This window comes from Desmodus rotundus, chromosome 13 (assembly GCF_022682495.2).
Source record: "Desmodus rotundus isolate HL8 chromosome 13, HLdesRot8A.1, whole genome shotgun sequence".
Taxonomy (NCBI): domain Eukaryota; kingdom Metazoa; phylum Chordata; class Mammalia; order Chiroptera; family Phyllostomidae; genus Desmodus; species Desmodus rotundus.
In genome coordinates, this window is record NC_071399.1 from 61,296,819 (window position 1) to 61,315,019 (window position 18,201).

The 18,201-nt window shown below is 36.4% G+C and overlaps 1 protein-coding gene across 5 annotated transcripts in view; it reads left to right on the plus strand.

The window, feature by feature from the left end:
* The window catches only part of TDRD3 (tudor domain containing 3), a 158,954-nt gene that overhangs the window by 95,642 nt on the left and 45,111 nt on the right, over window positions 1-18,201 (plus strand). For all 5 annotated transcript variants that reach the window (XM_053916421.1, XM_053916416.2, XM_053916418.1 and 2 more), the window contains exons 9-10: window positions 715-871; window positions 3,492-3,617. In XM_053916421.1, the coding sequence (XP_053772396.1) occupies window positions 715-871; window positions 3,492-3,617 (283 nt within the window). The remainder of the gene's footprint in view (window positions 1-714; window positions 872-3,491; window positions 3,618-18,201) is intronic.

Below are 18,201 nucleotides of genomic sequence, written 5' to 3' on the forward strand. Positions count from 1 at the left end.
TGCCATGTATATCTTAAAACCTATCCATCTGACTTTTTAGATGTAGTAAAGTTAGTTATATATTACACAGCAAGCCATGACTAAAGGAATTTCTTCATGGAATATGTTTATGTTACTTAAACAGTTCTGGAATTCAGGTCTAGATTTGTCAAGGAGATTTGGGTTCTGGCATTTGTAAAGTAGATTTTCCTTAGTCAGTATATAGATTGTCAAAGCATCATAGATAGATTATATTGCTAATAAATATATAGCAGAATGGTGCAGCAATGGAGAGTAGAAAAAAACAGTAGAAAAAATGATGCTATCATTTTGTTAGCTTCATTTTATTACTTTACATTTAGGACAGGTGCTATATAAATTATATTTCCTTTCCATAATGGAGATGTATTAACCATAACAACTTTTAATCAGGTTGTTTTTACTGTATTATTTTCAAAAGCCTTATTCTAGCATATCATAAATTGTTTTTGTTTTGCACTGGTAATGGTACTTGTAACGTCAGAGGGTACTCAAGGCACTACAGCCCTATACATCATGCTGATTCTCCCTTGGCTGTTGGTATGAAAAAAACACAAGTGAATTTTTTATTTATTTGACATTTTTCCATAAGCATATGATGTAATTTTTAGTTTCATAAAATATTATGCAGTTAAAACCTTACACCTTGCTTTATTTATTGACTGTCGGCATACCTTTTCTCTTCATTCCTTCCAGGTTGATGAGAAGGCTCTGAAGCACATAACAGAAATGGGCTTTAGTAAGGAAGCATCAAGGCAAGCTCTTATGGATAATGGCAACAACTTAGAAGCAGCACTGAATGTACTTCTTAACAGCAATAAACAGAAACCTGTTACAGGTCCACCTCTGAGAGGTATAACTCATTAAGTAATGTGCCAGATAGTGTTTGCATTTGGAGGAGGAATATATGTTGTTGACAGAGGCTGGGTTTTGTTGTTCTGAGGCCTAGAACGATATTTACCATTGTGGTAAGTGCTTCCAGTTCTGCAACTACAGAGATTTTCCCAGGTTCCTCTGCATGTTATTTTTTTCATCTTTATGTAAAATAGGTCTAACAATACCTTATTTAACAGAGTTGATGTAATGCAGAAAATATAAAATGACTAGTTCTATTATGTCACTTGTATAAATGACTAAAGAATCTGCAAACTTTTTAAATTGCAAGAACATGACAATTTAGTGTTATTCTTTAATTGCATAGTTGAATGTATTATATGATTTTTAATTGCATGGTCAAATATATTATGTGATTTTTAAAGTCCTACTTCTATATTCTTTTTAAAAAAAATAAGTGGATGAAGAAAAATTTAATGAAAATTATTTTTCTTTAGAAGATAATTTATGTGAACAAAATTAAGTTTCTAGATAGATCATATAGATGATTAAAAGTACTAATTAATACAGTCATTAAAAAATTTTATTGACTTCCGGCTAAGATGGAGGCATAGGTAGGTACACTTTGCCTCCTCACAAAACCAACAGAAGGACAACAACAAATTTAAAAACAAAAAATAACCAGATCAGCTAGAAAATCGAACTGTATGGAAGTCCGACAACCAAAGAGTTAAAGAAGAAACATTCATCCAGACTGGTAGGAGGGGTGGAGACAGGCATCCAGGGTGGAGAGGATGCATGGCAAGGCAGCAGCTGGAGGAGCAGGCAGGCAAGACGGTGGCTGGTGGTCCCACATTTGCATGCAGATAAACTAGGAGCAAAACTGGGGAGGTAGACAGACCGCACAACCTAGGTCCAAGCTGGGGGGAAAAAAGCCTGAAAACCTCTGGCTATAAAAATCGGTGGTGGGAGAAACTCCCAGCCTCAAAGGAGAGCTCATTGGAGAGTCCCACAGGGTCCTGGAGCATACACAAACCCACCTACCCAGGAATCGGCATCAGAGGGGCCCAGTTTGTTTGTGGGTAGCAGAGAGGGAAGTGACTGAAAGCCAGCTGAGAGCTGAGCAAGCATCATTGTTCCCTCTCTGACCACTCCCCCACATACGGTGCCACAACTCAGCTACTTGAGTTGTCTTGCCCTGCTGAATACCTAAGGCTCAGCCCCTTTCTACATAATAGGTATGCCGAAACAAAGAAATTGGCCAAATGAAAGAGAAGATCAAAGTTCCAAAAATAGAACCAAGTGATGAACAGATAGCCAACCTATCAGATGCAGAGTTCAAAACATTGGTAATCAGGATGTTCATAGAAATGGTTGAGTATGGTCACAAAATAGAGGAAGAAGTGAAGGCTATGCAAAGTGAAATAAAGAAAAATATACAGAGAACCAACAGTGAAGGGAAGGAAACTGGGACTCATATCAATGGTTTGGACCAGAAGGAAGAAATAAACATTCAACTAGAAAATAATGAAAAAACAAGAATTTAAAAAAATGAGAAGTTTAGGAATCTCTGGACAACTTAAAACATTCCAACATCTGAATCATAGGGTGCTAGAAGGAGAAGAGGAAGAGCAAGAAATTGAAAACTGATCTGAACAAATAATGAAGTAGAACTTCCCCAATCCAGCAAAGGAAATAGACTTCCGGGAAGTCCAGGAAGCTCACAGAGTCCCAAAGAAGTTGGACCCAAGGAAGCACACACCAAGGCACATTATAATTACGGTAGCCAAGATTAAAGATGAGATAATCTTAAAAGCATCAAGAGAAAAGGAGACAGTTACCTAAAAGGAGTTCCCATCCGACTATCATCTGATTTGTCGAAAGAAACCTTGCAGGCAAGAAGGGGCTGGAAAGAAGTATTCCAACTCACAAAAGCCAAGAACCTACATCCAAGATTACTCTCTCCAGCAAAGCTAACATTTAGAATGGAAGGACAGATAAAGTGCTTCCCAGATAAGGTCAAGTTAAAGGAGGAGTTCATCGTCACCAAACCCTTGTTATATGAAATGTTAAAGGGACTTATGTAAGAAAAAGAAGAAGATCAAAACTATAAACAGTAAAATGACAACGGAGTCACAACTATCAACAACCAAACCTAAAAACAAAAACCAACTAAGCAAGCAACTAGAACAGGTTACATAATCACAGAAATGGAGATCACATGGAGGGTTATCAGTGGGGAGGTGGAAGGAGGAGAATGGGAGAAAAGGTACAGGGAATAAGAAGAGTAATTGGTTGGTGCAAAGTATCAGGGGGAGGCTATGAATAGTATAGGAAATGGAGAAGCCAGAGAACTTATATATATACCCATGGACATGAACTAAGGTAGAGGAATGCTGATTGGAGGTAGGGGTAGAGTGGAGTAAAGGGGAGAGAAAAATGGGACAACTGTTAGAGCATAATCAATAAAATACACTTATAAAAACAAAAAATAATTTTTTTATTATAAATATAGAATATACAGAAAAATATGAAAAGAAATATATACAAAATCCTACTTAAGATGTCTGCTAACTATAATTTAGTGTATTTTGTCCTTCTGTTTTTACATGTACAATATATATGTCTTACTTCTTAAGGTAAAGGAAAAGGCAGGGGGCGAATAAGATCTGAAGATGAGGAAGAACTGGGAAACACAAGGCCATCAGCACCAAGCACCTTATTTGATTTCTTGGAGTCTAAAATGGGGACTTTGAGTGTGGAAGGTAGGCTAATTAACTCAACGTAGATTTTTTTTTAAAGACAAAACTTCATTTGTAATTGTACAAATAGTATAAACCTCTGTTCTGGGTGTCTATAAATTTCTTTAATTATAATTGCCTATTTGATAAAAACACACAAGAAAATTGTAGTTGTTGTAATTTGAAATGTTAGATGGCAGCTTATTTTGCTCTCTTACTGTACACTGGGTAATAATGCCAAACTCTTTTCCCCAACTTCACTAGGTGGCAGATTTAGCTATGGAAACACATCGTTATGTTGGGACAGTTATAATTACATAATCTTATATAATTTATTTTGATTGTAAAGTTGGTCTGTCTCTTTTTTCCCACATATTACATATCATATCAAAATATTCACACAATGAGTAAATAAGCTCCCTCAATGTTGTATACTTTGTGATATGATACATTCTCTCAATTAACATAAATGCTGAAAGAGAAATGAGTATGTTAAATATGTATCTTTTCTCTTAACATGGAGCGTGGTAAATATTTTCTAAAATAGTAAGTTTTCAAAATATGATTTCAAAAATTTAGGAAAATAATACTGTTAATTTCATTTCTCACTTTTATATATATTTTGAGTCTATTAAAGCTTGGAGATAAAATGATTTATAAGAAATTTAAAGTATCCAGATTGTATGAAAATAGAAGCTTATTTGTTGCTAGATTACATAGGAAAGGTAATGTAATTGAGAAAACAAATATTTGATGTGGGCAATATTTATAAGCAAACACATGTAAGAGCAATATTTTCTTGATTATAAATCATAATGTATTGGTTTTCCATTGTTGTTTAACCAATGATCACAAAAATCAGTGGCTAAAAACAATGCAAATATATTACCTGTGAGTTAGGAATCCAGGCCTCAGTTGGGGCTTCTGCTCAGTCTCATGTACTGGAATCGAGATTGCAGTTGGTTTACGATCTTGTCTGAGGCTTGAGGTCCTCTTACAAGTTCACAGGTCGTCAGCAACACTCAGGTCCTTGTGGATGCTGTACCGAGGAGTGCTTTCAGCTGCTAAGGGCCCTCAGGACCTGGCTGCAGGACCCACTCCACAGGCAGTTCACTTGTTTGTTCGCTTCTGCAAAGCCAGCAGGAGAATCTCAGTTGCTGCCTCCAATTCCTCTGACTTCCTGACATTTCTGTGCCAACCTTCGTTTATGCTATCCTAATCAGGGCTCTTTTGATTTCCTTTTATCTTTCTGTCTCCCTAAATTTGTTTTTGACTCCTGAGGTATCTCCTTAGTCATAATGAGGGTGAAATTGAGGAAAGTGATTCCACTGTGAACTCTGGGCCTACCATGCTTCAGTTCTCACAGAATGCATCTTAAACCAATGAAATGAACTAATATTAGCATTCTGCTTGAAAAAAGGTATCAAAGTTAATTAAGATACATGGTAAGAATGATACATTCAAAACTCTGTGTTAGAGAAATTTACTTCTTAGGGGACAGAAATTTATGAATACTTTGTTAATAGTGGATATTGTTTGAGTACAATATGTTATATTTATGTTACTGTTATCGATGTGACACAGAGTCAGCAAGAACGTGAGAAAGATAGGGGCATTGTAACAGTATTCTAGACCCTTAACTCTCCCAGAGAATATAGCTTGTGATCTTCCCGAATTCAAGAAATTAAATATATTTCTGGTATTTGTACAGGCTCTTACATTTTATACAAGTTCACATGTTCCTATAATCATCCTAACCCCAGAAATTACCTTCCCCTCCAACTTACATTACAGTTTACTCTCGTACTTGATAACCATTATTCTCAGAGAAGCAAATGTTATTCTTTCCTAAAAGTACTGTGTGGGAGCACGAGCCGACCAAGATGGAAGCTGGGGAGAAGGCTTTGTAGAGGAGGTGATGGCTATGAGGAGTGTTGGGGAGAAGGGCTGTCGAGGCAGAGGGAGCTGTGGGTGTCCAGGCCTGGAGGCCTCAAAGCACCAGTTCCCTGTGCTGTGAGGGTATGGGAGAGGTGGAGACAGAAGCCAGGGATAGAATGGTATAGGCTGGAGCCAGATCAAGAAAATTTTGTCCTAAGGAGATTGATTCTATTTTATCCAGACGACTGTGCAAAGCCATTAAAAGGTTTTGGGCATGAGAGCATTGAGCTTTGTTTGATGTTTTCAGAAAAAAATTTTTTTTCTTCTGTCTGCAGGGTAGAAAATGGGATTTTTTTAAAGTCAGACTACAATTGCATGTGTCATGAGGAATCATTTACTCTGTAAATGTAGTAGGACAAAGTGCTATCATTCATTTTTCTGATTTTTTAAATCTTTTATTACAGATAATTGATCATCACATGTACTTAGAGATTTTTTCTAGCATTAACTTTTTAAAAATTGTACCTTTAAATTGGAACCTAATGTAATCCTAATTGACATTTTTATACATTTTCTGGGGAAAAATAAGTTTGGATTACATTGGTTTATGAGAGTAACCACTAATTAAAGTGTTTGATGTGATACGTAATGACTTGATGTCAACTTGGGGCTATTCAGTTGCTCATTTTGTGATGGGGTTGTGTTCTAAAAGGCTCTTGTATAGGGTGTTTTTTTTTTATTTAGTTTTATATTTTGATACTACAGTTGCTGGCTAGGTTATCAGGCCAACTCTAAAAGGTCAGTTTTCATGTTATAACCTAATGTATCAATATGTCACTTCAGTAATACACAGCTACCATTTAAAACAATGCCCACTGGAAATATGTATTTAAGTTTCAACTGGGGACAGAAGAAGTTGGTTTGATTCTTTCCATTATCATGGAAGAAATCTGGGTTGGCCAGAGAGGGAGAAAGGGATGCCTTGAGGCAGTAACTTTACTGCTCTTTCTACATCTAAATAAAACCAGGGTAGCCTTAACTTGTTCTGATTGAGGAGCAAGGACACTGTGAGTAAGGTGCACACAGTGACCCTCTACTACCCCCTTGTTTGTGTAGCTTGTTTTATAAGTTCAGTGCTTTTTGCCATTTATGTATTTTAAGTTAAATAAATATCGGAAATAAGAAGTCATCTAACATTCGTAAGTGTTGGACATGATCATAGATGATCAGGCTTCCCCTTTCCAGGACCCAGCCTTGTCTCTCCCACTTTCCCTCTTTTATTCCTTAGTTCACAGAATTTTGTAATCCCTCAAGAAGCATAGTTACCTGATCCTCAGTCTGTTTGGCTGGTTGATAATAGTTGAGAAGAACACCTCTTCACTAGCTGAATCTGTGATCTTTCTACTTTCAAACTTGCCAGCTTGTCTCTTGTAGGACTCCTAAAGGCAGTAAGAAGTAACCAGCACTTTCCATCATCCTGACATTTTCATACCAAGTTCTCTAAAACGTCAGCCGAATTGGCTAGGAGGTCTCAGTTCCATGACAGCAGGTTTCACTACGCAGTAAGTGCCAGCGTCCTGTTAGGAGATGAGCCGACTTTCACCCCCCTGCCCCCTTCCTTTACTAGACTGGTTTTCCATTGTAGGTTTTGTCAGTTTATCACCCTACTTCCTGGCACCAATTTCTAAATTAGTTTGCTTTAAGATGTAAGCCACAGAAATTCAAGAAAGCAAAAAGGGAATTTATTGGTTCATATAGCTGGAAAGTTTTTCTCTGGCTCTGAATTCTCCTTTTTTCTGTTGACAGACTGTCTTCATGTGGTAGCAAAGATTACCCAGGTAGCTCTAGGCATAGCATCAGGCCAATATATAAGATGGCATAATGACATAGAAAGATATACGGGTAAAAAAACGTATCTCAGTTTTGCAAGCATGTTCTTTTTCTGGGAAAAGGTAAAACACTTTTCATTATAAAATTACTGATTCCCCAAGCTCAGCTGAGTCCCACTGGGGATGCTTCTTTGAGGTGTTTGGAGTGGCTGGAATAGAAGTCCAAAGAGACTCGAGGAAAGAGCACACTACCACTTGGTATCAAATCTCTGTCATAATATGGGATAAAAGGTAATAAAAATATTTCTCAGGAACCCAGGAGATCAGATAGAAAAAGACTTTCTATCTCCTTATGTCTCTGTCTAACCCATTCTTAGTCAGGAAGCACAGGACAACTTAATTGATTCCATCAGGATTATTTATAAAGAGGAAGGTGAAGTTCCCCCCACTGCCTGCCCCCTGAAAATAGGCTCTATTATCAAAAGAAGGGGAGAATTGAACTGGGTGCTGGGGCAGACAAATGCAATGAATTCTACCACTAACTTAACTCATAGTTCTTGTATTTACTAGTTGTATGTCTTTGGGTAAGGTAATAATCTCTTAAATTTTAATTTCTTCATTGGGAAGTGGAGAAATAGTAATAACACCTACATTATAGGGTTGTTGTTAAGATCAAAGTAGGTAATACATATAAAGAGCTAAGCACAGTGCTGGGCACTTAAGCCTCCATATAATGGTTGTTCCTGCCACCACCACCATCACCATTATCATCGTCATCATCATGAGTAGCAATAGCAGCAGCAGCAGCAGCAGCATCCTCCACTTGTCATCTCCATCCCCACTAGCCCCACTTCTGGTCCTCAACTCTCCACTGATGCTTTGCAGAACTTTTTATCATTTCATCCTCCATACTGCAGTCAGTGATGTTTCAAAATACTAATTTGATCCTACTCCCCCCTTGCTCAAAATAATTCATTGACTCTTCTCATTGGCAGAATAAAATTCATTCTGTATATTATATACTGTTTTTATGCAGTGGCATTACACTATTTCCTGTGGATTCTGTGAAAAGTAGCATTTGGTTAACAGTATTCCTAATTCCAAATTCTGCATAATATTCAGATGTAAATAATGTATTTAGATGTTAGCAGATAAAATAGTAACAGTTGCTGGGTAATTCACATGAAGTTGCAGGCTTTTGATAATTGTTAGGTGTTGTTTTTGTTTTATTTTATTTTATTTTATTTTAATCAAGTTTTAAGCCAGTTTAAATAGTTTGGCTTATAGATTTACGGCCAGAATTTTGAAGACTGAAGAACAGAGCCTGCAGGAAGGAAATGTGATATAATGGTAATAGCTTAATTGGAAGGGCAGGAAACTGATCAAGAGGAGAGAGAGAATGTGTGTGTGTTAAGCTAGCTATTCTTGTGAAGGATCTCCTTAAAAAAGGATCATCCATTATTGACTATTGTGTATTCACATCTAATTGTATCAAACAGCATTACTGCTCATTTCCTTGTGCAGCTGATTGATTGAAATCAATGTTGGAGTGCCTTTTTGGAAGCCAGGGATTAATTAATGGTAGCTGTGTGAGTAATCATAACGTGTAAGCACAACAGAGAGGATATGTAGCTATCTACACACTATTTGTCACTTTCTATACCTCCCTGTTCCTATGGCCTTCCCCGTCCTTACCTTCTTTTTTTAATAAGACTGACTTTTTTTTATCATTCCATTTTTTAAAGTGCAAATTTCCCTCAAACTTCTAGTTAGTCCTTTAAGCTTAACTTGAATTATTTCCAATTCTGTTTTGTGCATTTGTTGCCGTAACAGTGAGTAGTCTGTGCCAGTGATACTGTGTCACAAATAGGAACAACTTAGTATTGAAATCCAGAGTAAGTATTCAGAAACTCTTTTAGCAATTTGACAGTGCCTCAGCATTTTTCGCTGCATTTTATAAAGTAACAGTCCACAGCTGATTGGAAATTGAAATCAGAACCAACAACTACAACAAAAAACCTGTCCCTTTATTAGACTTCGTTTGAAATTCCTGGTGTGTGTTGTTGTGACATGGGGGCCTCGTGACTTGCAAGCGTTCTGACTGTGCAGCACCTGACAGTTTACTTCACAGGTCCATTCACTTAAACATTTATTGACCATAAAATAAAATAATGATTGGCATTTATTGAGTATCTACTATATGCTGGGAATGGTGCTGGGTGCTTTGCATACCATTAATACATATAATTATCTACAAATGCAAAATATATGTTGTTATTTCCACTTGACAGATAAGTAAATAGATTTGAAGAGATGAAACATCTTACCCATAAGAAATAAAGAACTAGGATTTAGACCTTTGTCTGTGTGCCTACCAACTCTGAACTTTTTCTTCTTTTTATACCTTGATGTATTTCTAAGCACCTATTAGCTTTTTGGTGGGGAAGAGCAGTGAAGAGTTTATTAAGATACATTAAGTTTTAAAAATCAAGGAGAGATATCAAACAGGCCTTTGATCAAGTAGAGGTGGAGAAGCCAGGCAAAGACACGGAGAATGCAGCTGCCAAAGATGTTGGAAGAGTATGAGAAGTGCTGAGAGATAAGGATAAGAAGTGTTCATTAGGTTCAGTAACATCAGCAGTGTGCTGGTGAATGTATAACAACCGGTTCTGGGGAAGACAGGGTGGAGCAAGGGAGGAATGCCCCTTTTCTTAGCTTTTGCTGGTTTCTGTGGCGTAAATGTTTCCACTATGGCTGATCTCCAGCTATCAACTGTTTAACATCCAGCTTGCACATTTTCTGAAAGCTGAACAATCAGCTCTTGTACAGTGTTCAAGCTGGCTCCGGAATACCACTGGTTGGAGACCTTGACAAATAGTTCTGGTGAAATAGTGGGGTTAGAAGACAATCTGCAGGATATCCAGTAGGTAAATGTTACACAAACATTAGAAAGATTAGTGTGAAGAGACTGCTAAGGAATAACGTATTAATATAGCTTGAAAAAGTTGTGGTGTAGGCTTGAGGTAATGGGTGATTTCTCTTCCTGCCTGTTCATCATATTTTTAAAAGGTTGCATTCTATTTTTATAATATATAAAAAACATTATCATCATATATTAATCATGTGTGTTTATATATACCTGATAGGAATAAGACATACTCTCTGGTTTAACACTTTGTAATGTGAGTCAGAGTTCCTACAGAATATATTTATAGAGGAAATAATTTATATAGAAGAGATAAAATATATAAATTTTGAGCCAATAGGCAAATTTTTAAAGCCAAAGAACTTTGTGATTATTAGAGAATATACACAATATCTAAAGGTATTTTACACAAAAATCCCTGATTTGTACAATTGAAACTAGTAGTCAAGAATTTTGAGGTGAAAAACATGTATAAGCTGGCTTAAATATAAACATAGGAATATTACAAAGTGTTATGCTTCTGTTGTAATGTGAATTTGTGTATTAATCAGTCAATACTACCTTTTTGTAACAAATATCTTTAATGATTTGTTTTTGTTTTGCTTTATTTGGTGAATGATTACTCAGCAGTAATCTCAGCTATTCTACTTGGATCAGTTCATGCGGCAGTAGGTAACCTGTTGTACCGTGGTACTGTTGTCACTGAGTAAAACAAAACAAGAAAACCAAACCAAACCAACAAACAAAAACATTTGGCTACTTCTCACCACAAAAGCCAAACTTGTGAGGCAGATGTTGGTGTGAAAGGAAAGAAGTTTTATTCAAGTGTTGCATTTATTCATGATCTGGTAGAATGGCAAACTCCTGTCTCAAAGTCCATCTCCTCAGCAAGATCATGGGTCACATGGTTGCTAGAGCCACAAGGCTGTGCACTCCCAGGGTGGCGAGTGTAGGAACACACTGGTTGTTAGTGCATCACCAGGTGGGCACAAGAGCCACACAGGCTCCCTCCTGGAAGCCAAGGGCCATGTGGCGCATGGAGAGAACAGGCCAGTGCACCCTGTGAATCTAGATCAGGAGTGCGAGCAAATCACTGGGCGGATCTTTGTTCCCCTGGGATTATGTTAGTTTGGGTGTGGTATGGACCAGGCACGTTTGCTTGCTTCAGGTGGCTCCATTTCCCAACCAGTCCCTTTTTTTCCCAGGCTGCACTGACAGGCCTCTTTAGTCAGCACCTCCCCCTGTGCCGTTTTGACTTACTATGGTGCATGTGCCTGCTTTCCCTTGGTCCCACTTCCAATATGGTACTGGAAGTAGGGGATGGCTTTTCCTATCCAATTATCTTATTAGCTTTTTGCATGCTCGGGCCATATCCATTGATATTCCTAGCTTTCTAAGAAGCTCCTCCTGCCGCCCTCTTGGTCAGTGGGAGACTCCTTGGGTTTCAGATATACCATCTACCAGTAACACTATGACTTTTAAAAAATAGTACTCCAGTCCAGAAATGGACATTCCTTTGGCTTTTCTCTTTAAAAATCCTATTTATTTTCATTTTTCTGCCCCATAAAATAAATTGGCTTTAAATTTCATGAGCATGGTTTGGCCTCAAATTCTAAGAATTCTCACTTTTATTTTGCTGTAGTTTTGTGCTCAAGAACATAGTTGCAAAGATAATGTGTTTAAGATGATCATGATAATTAATGAGCCTGGAAAATATTAATCAGATTGGAAGAAAAGATCACACAAATTAAGCTTAGCTTTTTGCACCTGACTGATGCCTCCTGTGTGACAGCTTCACTAGTTCTGGAATATTATCCTTTCAGTTTTTACAGGTTTGATAATATATTACAGTACTGTGTATTTAGTTGATATTTCTAGTGTATGTTCTTCAGTAAACAATATTTGAGTCGAAGCAGAAATAAGAAAATCCTTATGTCTAAATGGTTTTTGACCCACAAATTTAGTGCCTTGTGTATAAGTGCCCAGCTTATCAATAAGAGAGCTTTACTTGACTTACCTACAGCCGCCAATGTACAATTGAACTTCAGGCATCTGTGGCAGTGAGTAGTGTGGGAATGACAGTAAGACTGCACTGTTACATTCGATTAAACAATTCTTGTGTTATTTTATGTCCAGGATATCTAGAAAGATGAGAGTAAGTGTTCCTCAGAAGTATGGCCATCAGTGCTTATTTATATATGAGTTTGGAAGGAAGGAAAGGAATTGTCCTACATAGTTTAGGATTTTAGAGCATTAGGATTAAGAGTCAGATGACTCAGTAAAACATAGCAACTAAAAGGAAAATGATAGGGTCTAGAAAGCAACGTTGTCATACCCAGTATCCTCATCTCCTGTTTTAATCTTCCTTAATTGGAGGAAAAAGCATTATATCGATAGAGAGGTGACACAACTAATATTTTTCCTCTTGAAGTTATTAGGAAAACACAGAGATTAGGATTATAAGAGATTTTGCTACCAAGATAATGTGAGTAGACAGTAATTACAAATAAGCTTTATTTTCTAAAGTCGATTTTTCTTCATAAAAACAATGCATATTCTGGGAAATATTGAGTGGTCATCGGTTCAGCCCCCAGTATTAACTTGGAGCTTACTTGGAGCTTGTGTGCTAGGAACCGTTGGAAAGGGGTATATTGGTAAAAAGAACGTGGTTCAGGGACCTGAAAGTCTAGCAGGGCCAGGCGAATCTGGCAGTTCTGTCTGTGCTGCGGTTGTGCGTGTTACCTGGCGCAGAGGAGGGGTGCCTGGCTCAGGCTCTGCGGGAGTGGGGAGGAGCGATGTCCCAGAAGAAGAGCAGTGTATGCCGAGGCTTTAAGAGAAGCTACAAGGAAGACCCCTGGGACATGTGCAGGCATGTGCAGGCACGGATGCACGTGTGATTGTAAGACATTGGAAATGCTCAGTACAGGACTTACCTCTCACCAGGAAGCAAGGCTGTGCTTTAGAGTGACTGTTAGTAACTGATAGAAAAAAAAGTGAAACAGCTAGAAAAGCCATCTGAAGAGGTCATTATTACAGAAGTTTTTAGAGGTGGAAGAGAAAGCAAAATTAATCCAATGGCATATTTTAGGTATGAGATATGTGATGTAATCATAATCCCACAATTTGTTTATATAGAGAAGAAGATAAGTTGTATAGATGTATTCTCATTTAATGGATCAATTTGTACAAGTAATATTCTTTTTAGCCCTGGCAAAAAAATTTTTTAATGCTAATCCCAACCTAGGATTACCATAAGGAAATACTGAAAATAACTCACGGTTAGTAATGATTTAATGTTCGCAGCATAATGGTAGCTTTATTCAGGAGCTAGCTTTATAACAGGAAAGTTATTGTGAGGCCTGCAGCCTGCCTGCTTCATCCCAGCTAGTTGTGTGACCTTGATTGAGCTTGTTCACCTTCCCTATCTGTGAAATGGGAATGTTATAGTTGTACCTGGAGATAAGCTCATTTGATCTTGTAACATATGAGGAATTTTACATACTCACTGAAGTAAACTGTTTTGGTGGGGGGGTTTTTTGGCAATTTTAAGGACCAGCTTGGACTTTTCATGCCTTTTAAACATGCCTGGAAAGGGACTTCTTTATTGTTGCATTGTTGATGTGCGTTGATGTTTCTCAGAGTTCTCATGGTTTGTACATTTGTAACAGTGATGATCTTATGCTTTATGCCCCTAATTTTTTCTCTCTCTCTGTTTTATTAAGCGGACCTTGGGCACTAAAAGGTTAATTCTTTAAACATTGAATATCATAAATACTTTGTGAACTTAGCCTTAAATTTAATATGTGTCATAGTTATGAAAGAATTTAATAAGAACAGGAAAACAACTTTATATCTTTCAATAACAAATGAAAGAAAAATGCTGTGTCTGATTGTAACTACTGTTTATTCTTATGTCCATTTTTTTCCTGGGGTTTTGTGTCTTTAATTAATTTATTTGTTTATAATGGACATCAATTTTGGGATATTGGTATGTACAACCTTTTTCTCTTTGAAGTAAATAATTACTGATGATTATATTTTTATTTAGATTTATCCCTGCAAAGGTTTTGTGAGGGGACCACATTCCCTCCTGAAGGAAGTTTCTAGCCCCGGACTTCTGTGCTGCTGTCCTGTCTCAGACCCCCTTCCACACTGTCATTGTACTTCCTAGCTTTTAGGAGTCAACTGAAGCACCACTTCTTCAGAGAACTAAAGTAGTTTGCCACCCACTACTCCCAGTTTTCTCTCAATGGCCTATATATTAGCTTTTTAGGCTTTTTCACAGTTCTAAGCTGTGTCATTTGTTTACTTATTTTTTTCCTGCCTCTTTCCATTGTACCTATTGTCCCACAGGATGGAGAGGTTATGGTTCTTCCTTTCTTCTTCATGTGTGGTGACTACAACAGGGTTGCCTCCTGTCTGTAGCGGGTGTGCAGTAAATGTAGTGTAGAGCAACTGAGTGAAGAAACGAGGTGAATAAGGTCACAGCTGCTCGGGGATAGGGCTGGGATGTAAGATGGATCCATGAGAAAAGCAATTTCACAAATATTTTCAAATTGAATCTTCACCATAACCCAGTGATAAGTATCATTACCACACATTACTGATGACGGAACTGGGGCTCTTTCTGACTTTGTCGGAGATGCACCACCGGGAAGAGGGAGAATAAATCTATTTGGTTGTGAGCTTAGTGTTTGTTGTATAATCTTTTTATATGATCATTTGAACTCAGTCTGCTGAGCTTCAATGTGCGAAGCCCAATGTGCTTTGATGCCCACCTTTCTTACAGAAAGCAAAATAGAAGACTAGATTTTCTGTTTCAGTTTGCACCTTTAGCTGAGGTCATGTGACAGTGTTAAACAGGGAATTTTCAACTTGGAGGCTTGTTTTATTTCCATTGTTTTTAGTAATTGTATCTTTCAGCAAATATTTACTGAATGCCATCTATTTGCCTGATTCTGTTTTATTAGCACTGGAGAGAGCAATGCAGAGTAAGACTTAGACCAACCCTCCTCTCAAGTTGGTTAATATGTACTAGTATGTAAAGTATCCTCTTTTAAAAAACATGCAATATTGAAATGAGTAAGATACCTCTATGCACAGACTTGGAAACATGCCCATAGTATACAGTTAATTTTAAAAATATCCTGCAGCCTGTGTGATGTGCATGAGTTCATTTTTAATAAGTAAATAAATAAATAAATAAATAGGCAAGCAGAGATATCTGTATGAATTATATAAAAAGAAAGAATAACCTCTGGCTCTGGCCAGGTAGCTCAGTTGGTTCCAATACTCCAAGGTTGTGAGTGTGATTCCTGGTCAGGACACATAAGCAACCAGTGAATGGATAAATAAGTGAAACAAGAAATTGATGTCTCTCTCTGTCTCTTTCTTTCTCTCCCCCTTCCTTTCTCTCTCTTGAAAAATTGAAAGGAAAAAATAACCTCTGAAATTGTTAACAGTCGCTCTCCCTAGAGGTAGGTAGGATTAAACAGTCAGAAGATACAGCTTTCACTCCATATAAGATTATAAGTAATTTTTACTTTTTAAAACATTTTTTAGCATTTTTAATGTAGAAAAATTTAAAGGGTATATAGAAGAAATTTTATTTATAATACATTTTAAATGATAAATCGAATTGGGATATGATTTTGATTTTCTAATGTATCTAAATTTTCTCTATAATATGACTTTGATAATTGGACAACAAACAAGTTTTTACTAAAGAATTCTTTCTGCCCTGTTTTCAACAAGAAAAAAACAAAACCAACCAAACAAAAGTTAAAGCAAGGTAAGGGTTCTAAATAAAGATGGGGTTGGTGGTGGTGAAGATGTATAAATAGGGAAGCATCTTGTCCAAATATTATTTTTTCTTGATGCAGTTAATTATGTTTATTTGCATAATTATAAATGCTAACATATATAACAATGAAAGCTAACATTTATTGAATCCTTTTCAAGCCAGTTATTGTTCTCAGTACTTAGTTAATCCTCTGAGGTAGGAGCTAATATTATCCCTATCTTAAAGACGAGGCTCACAAAATTTAAGTAACTTGTCTAAGACTGCAGAACTGCTAAGTGGCAGAGCTGTAATGTAACTCTTCAGTCTCTCTCCAAAGGCTGTACCCTACATGCTAGCCTATCTCTAAGTGCCAGTTGTTGAGCTACTAAATAGCATTGAACTGCTAACAGGGGTTTTAGTTTTTCTGCTTTAGTATAAAGATTATTAATTTTATGTCAGTATTCGGGCAATCCTAGTATACAACTTAATTTTTTTCAGTCCACCTGGGATTGTTAAAGAGCTTTTGTGATTTCTGCATATCCCCAGAAATGAGCAGATGTAGGTGATAAACTTGTAGCTAAAATGCTGTTGGTTACATTTTATTTTCTTTCTCTGGGCAGGCAGCTTGGCATGGTGGAAAAATTGTGGGCTTTAGCTTCAGTTGGATTTGAGTTTAAATTTGAGCTTGAACATTTTCTAGCTGCTAGGTTTGCTTTGTTTCTCCACTTGCAAAATAAGGATAATATATATTATGGCCCTTCCAGTGGCTATGAGAATTACATGAAATAATGTAGGCAAAAGACCTGTGAAGTAGAGTCAGGTACACAGTAAAATCTTACTAAATTTTAAGTTACTTCTTCAAGTAGGTTTCCCAAAATAAAATGAAGAAACAAAATGTACCTTTTTATACTATGAAATGCAGGCACAACTGTGACTGGAGAATGAATATTCTCAATAAATTCATTCTTCATTCTTACATTTCAAATCATGGTGATATAAAAAACTATTGTCATCTCTTATCTTGTAAACATTGTAAAAATCCTGACCTGGTGTAACAGCAACATTTTATCACAAATCAAACTAAACTCATACAGCCTTCCTTCATCAGTTTTTTTGATATGAGTTTTTTTCACTTTGGTCTTTTAGATGTTTTCAGTTTTAGTTATTTTGTGATGAATTTTTTATCACTTTTGCTTATCTTCCCTTTTTTCTCCTATGTACTATTATTAAATGTTACCAATTTCTGTTTATATTTTTGTATGTCTTTGAGTAACTAATGAAAAACACTTAATGTAAATTCTTATGTCCATTTTTTTCTGGGTTTTGGTGTCTTTATTTTTATTTATTATAATGAACATCAATTTTGGGATATTGGTATGTATAATGTTTTTCTCTTTGAAATACATAATTACTGCTGATTATATTTTTAGTTAGAATTATTCCTGCAAAGGTCATTTTTAAAAAGTTGATGCATTTTATCCTGTTGTTTACAGAAAAATAACTCGATACTTTTTTTATTAGAGTGATTGTATACCCGACCTGTGGGGCTAATTGGCATTTTGGGTGATTTGGAATCGTTATACCTCTTCAAGAAGGGTGGCAGAGAGCAAGGAGATTTTGACTGGAACACTGAGAAGCTTTCTATTTGATTTGCAGGTCTATTTCTTAATTTACCTTTTCACAGTTTAGTAATTGAGCACTTTCTGTTATTTTTTAATAGATTATCTCAGTTTCAAAATATTTACTTTACATCTGACTTCATTACTTAACTGTCTAAGACAAAATGTACTGGGTTTAAGAAAATCTGAGGATGATGAAACATTTAAGGACTTTCCTTTCTTGGCTTACTGTTATTTTATTTTGAAATGAAATGGGTATATATGAAAACTGTTCTTTTAAAAGCACAATTTTACCCTCTTCATCATTGAGTTTAATTTTTTTAATTCTTATTTAAAAATTAATTTTTTATAGATTCTTCTCTCCCTATATTATGTTAGCACATTATTGGAAATGAAGTATGTTCATAGTTAGTAAAATCACTTGTTTTATTCTGTAATCTAATCATCAATTAAGTAGATTAGGAAATCTTTACTTTTTTTTGTTTTAGGAGAACTGAAATCAAATTCTCCCATGCCTACCAAGCCTAGTTGAAGCCTTCATACTGTATACATGGTTATCTAGAACCCGACCTAT